This window comes from Bison bison, unplaced genomic scaffold (assembly GCF_000754665.1).
Source record: "Bison bison bison isolate TAMUID 2011002044 unplaced genomic scaffold, Bison_UMD1.0 scf7180017864198, whole genome shotgun sequence".
Lineage (NCBI taxonomy): Eukaryota > Metazoa > Chordata > Mammalia > Artiodactyla > Bovidae > Bison > Bison bison.
Genome location: NW_011494770.1, coordinates 3,987,337 through 3,993,827, shown reverse-complemented (window position 1 = coordinate 3,993,827; position 6,491 = coordinate 3,987,337). Strand labels below are relative to the sequence as shown.

General features: G+C 38.0%; 1 protein-coding gene across 1 annotated transcript in view; it reads right to left on the bottom strand.

The window, feature by feature from the left end:
- Window positions 1-1,242: 1,242 nt before the first annotated feature.
- Window positions 1,243-6,491, bottom strand: part of IFNGR1 (interferon gamma receptor 1) — a 24,528-nt gene continuing 19,279 nt past the window's right edge. Inside the window, exons 6-7 of the mRNA XM_010844229.1 lie at window positions 4,677-4,804; window positions 1,243-2,638 (exon numbers count right to left, since the gene is read on the bottom strand). Of these exons, the coding sequence (XP_010842531.1) occupies window positions 2,090-2,638; window positions 4,677-4,804 (677 nt within the window). The 3' untranslated portion in view covers window positions 1,243-2,089. The remainder of the gene's footprint in view (window positions 2,639-4,676; window positions 4,805-6,491) is intronic.

The following is a 6,491-nucleotide window of genomic DNA, read 5'->3' as shown; positions in this document are numbered from 1 at the left end:
GAAATTGGTACTCTTAAAAAATATAAAAGAGGCTTCCCTGGTGGTGCAGTGGATAAGAATCCGACTGCTAATGCAGGGTACATGGGTTCGATCCCTGGTCTGGGAAGATCCCACTTGCTATGGAGTAACAAAGCTGATGCACCACAACTATCGAGCCCAAGCTCTAGAGCTCGAGTGCTGCAACTACTGTGCCTCTATGCCACAAATACTGAGGCCTGCATGCCTAGAGCCCAAGCTCCACAAGAGAAGCCACAGCAATGAGAAGCACTGCATTAGAGTAGCCCCTGCTCGCCTCAACCAGATAAACCCGAGTACAGCAGAAAAGATGCAGCACAGCCAAAAATAAATAAAATTATAAAAAAAATTAGAAGTTTTTTTGTAACATGTCTAGCTTATCATCTGACTTTACTCCCACACCTTTATTCCAGATTTTACTTCAGTTCTTGCTTGCAAGAATTTGTGGGTTTTTCAGATTTTTCTGGAAGCACAAAAACAGGACACTTCTCTCTACACACACACACTTCGCTGCAAAAGGAGTAAAACTGACATGGACATAATCGTAAGCCAAATAGAAGTGACTGTATAGACAATTCATTTCCTCAATAAGTATTTACTGAACACTTGCTGTGTTCAGTAACACTTGCCAGGCACTGTCCTAAAGTCTGGAAATATTACAAGGGATTAGAAAAGTTCTTCCTCTCAGAGAGCTGACATACTAGCATCTACATGTTGAGGCAGACACATGACTGCTTTCTCAGGCAAGGATCAGTGCCCTCAAGAAAGACGAAGCAGGGGGGCAGGGGGAGAGCTTTTCAGCAAGGTGCTGTTGCCAGTGGAGGTGAGCAGAGGCCTGAGTTGGGTGAGGCAGGGAGCCCTCCACGATCTAATCTGTACTTTTAGGTGAGAAGAAATACGTTTTTTCCATGGCTTGTTAATGTACTCACTTAATTTGCATTTAACATTCTTGAGGGTCAGTTAATTAATTTGAGTCTTAAAATTCCTAGCCTCTTAGTAATTCCCCAAACTTCTGTGTAATATAAACTTTTGGTTTTCCTTGTGTGTGTTCTGCACACTGATTGCTAAATATTAAGACATAGATACAAAAAGACCATTTTTAAAGATTAGGCTATTTTTAGGATGGTTTTAAAGATATGAATAATTAGAAAATGATTCTATAATATTAATGGACAGAAACAAGTGAATGAATAAAAAACATCCCAGTTAACTGAATGGAAACAAAAATGAATTTTAAAGTTACTTTATTAAAAAATATCCCTCATGGTAATTTCTCATAAAAAATACATACATGCTTTCACTTACACATTCTATTTAATACTACTGATTTCAAGGCAATTTTAAGTGCAGTTTTGAAAAGCATTCAGGATTTCTCCTTAAAGTATATGAAAAAATTATATACATTGCTTGCAGCATTGCGAAGTCGTTTCAATCGTGTCCGACTCTGTGCGACCCCAGATGGCAGCCCACCAGGCTCCCCCGTCCCTGGGATTCTCCAGACAAGAACACTGGAGTGGGTTGCCATTTCCTTCTCCAATGCATGAAAGTGAAAGGTGAAAGTGAAGTTGCTCAGTTGTGTCCGACTCTTAGCGACCCCATGGATTGCAGCCTACCAGGCTCCTCTGTCCATGGGATTTTCCAGGCAAGAGTATATCATGCTGAGGCACAAAAAGGAAAACAGTCCTTATTAAGCCAAATAGAAATGACTGTATAGACAATTCATTTCCTCAACAAGTATTTACTGAACATTTGCTGTGTTCAGTAACACTCTTAAAGTGGTTAGAAAGGACCCTGGAGTTAACACCTACAGGAAGCAGGGTTATGTTCACCATTAACACGTAGATGCAAAGGTTCACATGTGACAACGGCTTTTTTTTTTTAAAAGAGACTGCAGTTTTCAGACCAAAAGTGACATGGCCAGACAGGCTCTTTACACTTTTATCTAAACCATGACACTCCATCTGATTTCTATCAAGTGACGCCATTTCTGAAATCCTGGATCTGTTCATGGAATAAAAGTCGAAAAGCTCTTCAGGAAAAACAGACCCTTCCCAGTTTGTCACCTTGGTTGATCTCATGAAAACTCTCTGGAGTCTGCTGTAAGTCTGTAACCAATTAAGGACTCTTTACCACCTTCATCCACAAGCAGATCCACTAACACATGCGGTTTATCATAACCAAAGGAGGTGGTGGTGTTTCTCAGCGTTATGAAGTCTTGTCCTTCAGTCTTTACTTCAGTTTTATTACTTGGGGGAAATTCTGAGCTGGAGCAGTTGTCTGACACCGCCAGGCCACTATCAGAGCCATTTCTGGAGTGATACGCATTCAAAGTGATGCTGCAGGATTCAGACTGGTTGCTGCTTGCGTGGATAGAATCCTCTCTCTCTGGGGTCAGAGGACTACATGGGGCCAAGTCAGAAATATTTTCTTCAATGGTCACCACTTCCATTTCACTAGAAAGATCTCCGTGTTCCACTTTTCCTGGATTGTCCTCAGTGTGCAGGCTTGAAATGGTCCCTGGGGACAGCTGCTCATTTTCTACGGCAATTGGCTGGTAGGTGATGGGTGATATAATTTTTGAATCAAATTTTGCCTCTGAAGAGGCATTTTTTACCACAGACAGCTAAGGGAAGAGAAATCAGTGATTAAACAATAAATTATTAAACTTAAGTGCTTATTCTCAAAAAAAAAAAAAGTTTAAAAGGGTAGAGGGTAACTAAATGTATCACTCATTGGCATATTTAGGATAACAGTGGAATAGAGTCTGATAATTGCCTTTTCTTTCTTTTTAATGGAAACACCATTAAGATTAAAATCAAGTTTTTAGAAAGTCACTATCTCACCAACATATGTTGCTTTTTGTGTTACCTTCAACAAGCATGCACATTATGTTTGTAATAGGAGTATAGTTACTTATTCTAGGTAATGTTTCACCATTTGTCTTTATAGTCTAATTTTCATAGGCTCAATAATTTTATATTGATGATGAAATCATTTATCTAATACTAAGTGTTAAGGTGTTCGAATTTTTACCATTTATAGAACATGCTGAAGTTAATACTTTTATACATCTTTTTATTTATGAAACTATCTTTTTAAGGATTAATTTTTTAGAGTGTGGCATGCTTAGGATGCTGCTACTTTGTACACCCATTGCATACTTATCAACTCCTCAAGGTTAAAATTTCTTTTTTTGCCAGCATACACTACTTTTATTACAAGGTACTAGTGGATATTCAGGTTTATTTTTCCTTCTCGAGTAGGTGTAAAATAGCATACTGCGAGCTTCGTTTGTGCTTAACCACTGCTGCTAAGTCGCTTCAGTTGTGTCCAACTCTGTGCGACCCCATAGACTGCAGCCCACCAGGCTCCCCCGTCCTTGGGATTCTCCAGGCATGAACACTGGAGTGGGCTGCCATTTCCTTCTTTTAACCACTGCTGCTGCTGCTGCTAAGTCGCTTCAGTCGTGTCCGACTCTGTGCGACCCCATAGACGGCGGCAGCCCGCTAGGCTGCCCCATCCCTGGGATTCTCCAGGCACTAGTAGTTAATAATTCATATATGAACTGTCTGCTAACTTTTGACAGTTCTTATCCCCTCGACTTAAAGACAGTGTTTCCATAACAAATTTACATGTGCCCTTTACATATCACAGGTATGATTCCTGTCATATTTGACTTAAATAGTTATCATTCTGACACTTTTAAATGTTCTTTTCATTATACTTTAAAATATTAGGCACTAAAATGTCAACCTTCTAGTTTAGACTCACTGTTGGTCATCTTTCCTTCTACACTTCAACTACCATGAAGCATTTCTGTATTCGCAGGTTTTCAAAAGCCACACCTTATTGACAGTGGGCCTTAGCACACACTGTCCCTCGGTACCTGGACAAACTCCTCTGCCTCTCAGGACTGTTTAGCTGTCACTGCTCCTGGAGAAGCCATGACTAACCCAACTCTGCAAAGATGGACCAAGTCCTCACCGGCATGTATATAAACCTCGATCTTCAAACCTCAGATTGCACTGGACAACCACTGAGTCCTTATCATTTTTCCACTTGACTTTAAGCTCCTGAGCACTTAGGCCTAACTATGCCTCTGCCCCTCAGATAAAAAGGCACCCGGTGCATAGTAATAAAAAAAAAAGTGGTTTTGGGTATGTGGCAGATTGAGTGATTTATGATAGGTGACATGCAGCTGAGTATCATTCTACTTTAAAAAAAAATTTGAAGAATTATAAAAAAGGTTTAAATTAACATTTAGTGTCCAGTTCACCCTTGAACAATACAAGGGTTAGGCACACTGGGCCTCTCTTGCAGTCAAAAAATCTACGTATGACTTTTGACTCTCTAAAAACTTAACTACTAAGAGTCTGCTGTTAGCCAGAACTACCAATAACATAAACAGTTGATTGACCTATATGTACCCTGTGTATTATATTTATACGCATTTTATACATTTACGACATACCTAACTTCACTTAATTTTTTCAATACTTCTAGGCTATATGGTGAGTTTTTTTTCAAACTGTCACAAATCTCCAAAAAAATTTCCAATATATTCACTAAAAAAATACTGAAGTGGCCCTGTGCAGTACAAATCCATGTTGTTCAAGAGCCAACTATAAATAAATAAAGAAAAAAATATCTAAATATATTACCAAGGATTTGGGTAACTTGGTGCCTTCTCGCTTAATTGGATAAAACTTCTTAATGATACAACATACAACTACCAGAGCAAATACAAGAAAGAGAAGTAAAGCAGCAACAATAGGAATCCAAACAGGATCTACGAAAAGGGAAAAAAAATCACAAATTAGAATTGCAGTCAAACAGTGCTAGATCCATCAAACAGTTTTATACAGTCTCAGTGCTATTCTTTAATGGATTTACATATCCAGTAATTAATATGGTCAGAGTTTTAAAGAACACTGACACAGAAGTCAGAAGACATGAGTAAAAAATTAGGTACCTGTCCAAGATATCAACATGCGATTCTTCCCAGCTTTCAGATTCTAAACTTTATGCAACTATACTGTCATATAGTGTGGCTAAAATGACTTTTTCATAATAATTTCCTTACAGCCCCCAATACAGGGTGTTTCTCTCAGTTGAAAAGGCAAAAAAAAAAAAATAATTAAATATATCTCTTTGGAAATAAACTCTGGTAATGTCTATAACTCTTTTTTTTTTTTGTCTGTAACTCTTAAAACAATCTGTATGTCTTTTAGTCCCACTCTTCTGAATTGTTACATTTTGTTATTTAAAGATTACAAAAACTTTATAAAATACACAGATGTACACAAATACACACATACAGGCAAGCTGCACAGGAATAAAGTCCCTTTGAATGTAAATCAGATATAAAGAATACATAAAATAGGGAAGGGAAGGTTTGTTTCAGGGCACAAACATCTATAATCACGACTGTATATTTTTCTCTAATGCTGCTTTTTATTTTCACAGCACAATCTTCAATTTTTTTTTCCAGTCCTCTCTTCAAATTAACAGTGCTCTACATGCTGTGGTGGTGTTTGCCATCCTTCACAGCATTTTATTACCTTTAATTTCTATTCCAAAGTTACTTCTTTGAAATAATAACTCTGACAGCAAGATCTTTTTTGACCCATCTCCTAGAGTAATGAAAATAGAAACAAAAATAAACACATGGGACCTAATGAAGCTGAAAAGCTTTTGTATGGCAAAGGAGACCATAAACAAGGCAAAAAGATAGAAAGGGACAAAATATTTGCAAAGCAAAGGAAAGAGGATTAATCTCTAAAATATATAAACAGCTCCTGGAACTCAAAATCTAAAAAAAAAAAAAAAAAAACAACCCCAAAAAACAGCCCAATTGAAAAATGGGTGGAAGACCTAAACGGACATTTCTCCAAAGAAGACATACAGATGGTCAAGAGCACAAGAAAAGATGCTCAGCATCATAATTATAAGAGAAATGTAAATTGAAACTACAATGAGGTTATCACCTCACACCAGTGAGAATGGCCATCATCAAAAATTTTCAAACAATAAATGCTGGGAGGGTGTGGAGAAAAGGAAATCCTCTTGCACTGTTGGTGGGAATGTAAACTGATACAGTTACTGTGGCAAACAGTCTGCAGGTTCCTTAAAAACAGAACTACCATACAACCCAGCAATTCCGCTACTGGGCAAATACCCTGAAGAACCGTAATTCAGAAGTGAGATGTATGGAGAGAGTAACATGGAAACTTATATTGCCATATGTAAAATAGACAGCCAATGGGTATTTGCTTATGTCTCAGGGAACTGAAACAGGGGCTCTGTATCAACCTAGAGGGGTGGGATGGGAAGGGAGATGGGAGGAAGGTTCAAGAGGGAGGGGACTTGTATATACCTATGGCTGATTCATGTTGAGGTTTGACAGAAAACAACAAAATTCTATAAAGCAATTATCCTTCAATTAAAAAATAAATAAATTTAAAAAAAGGAAATAG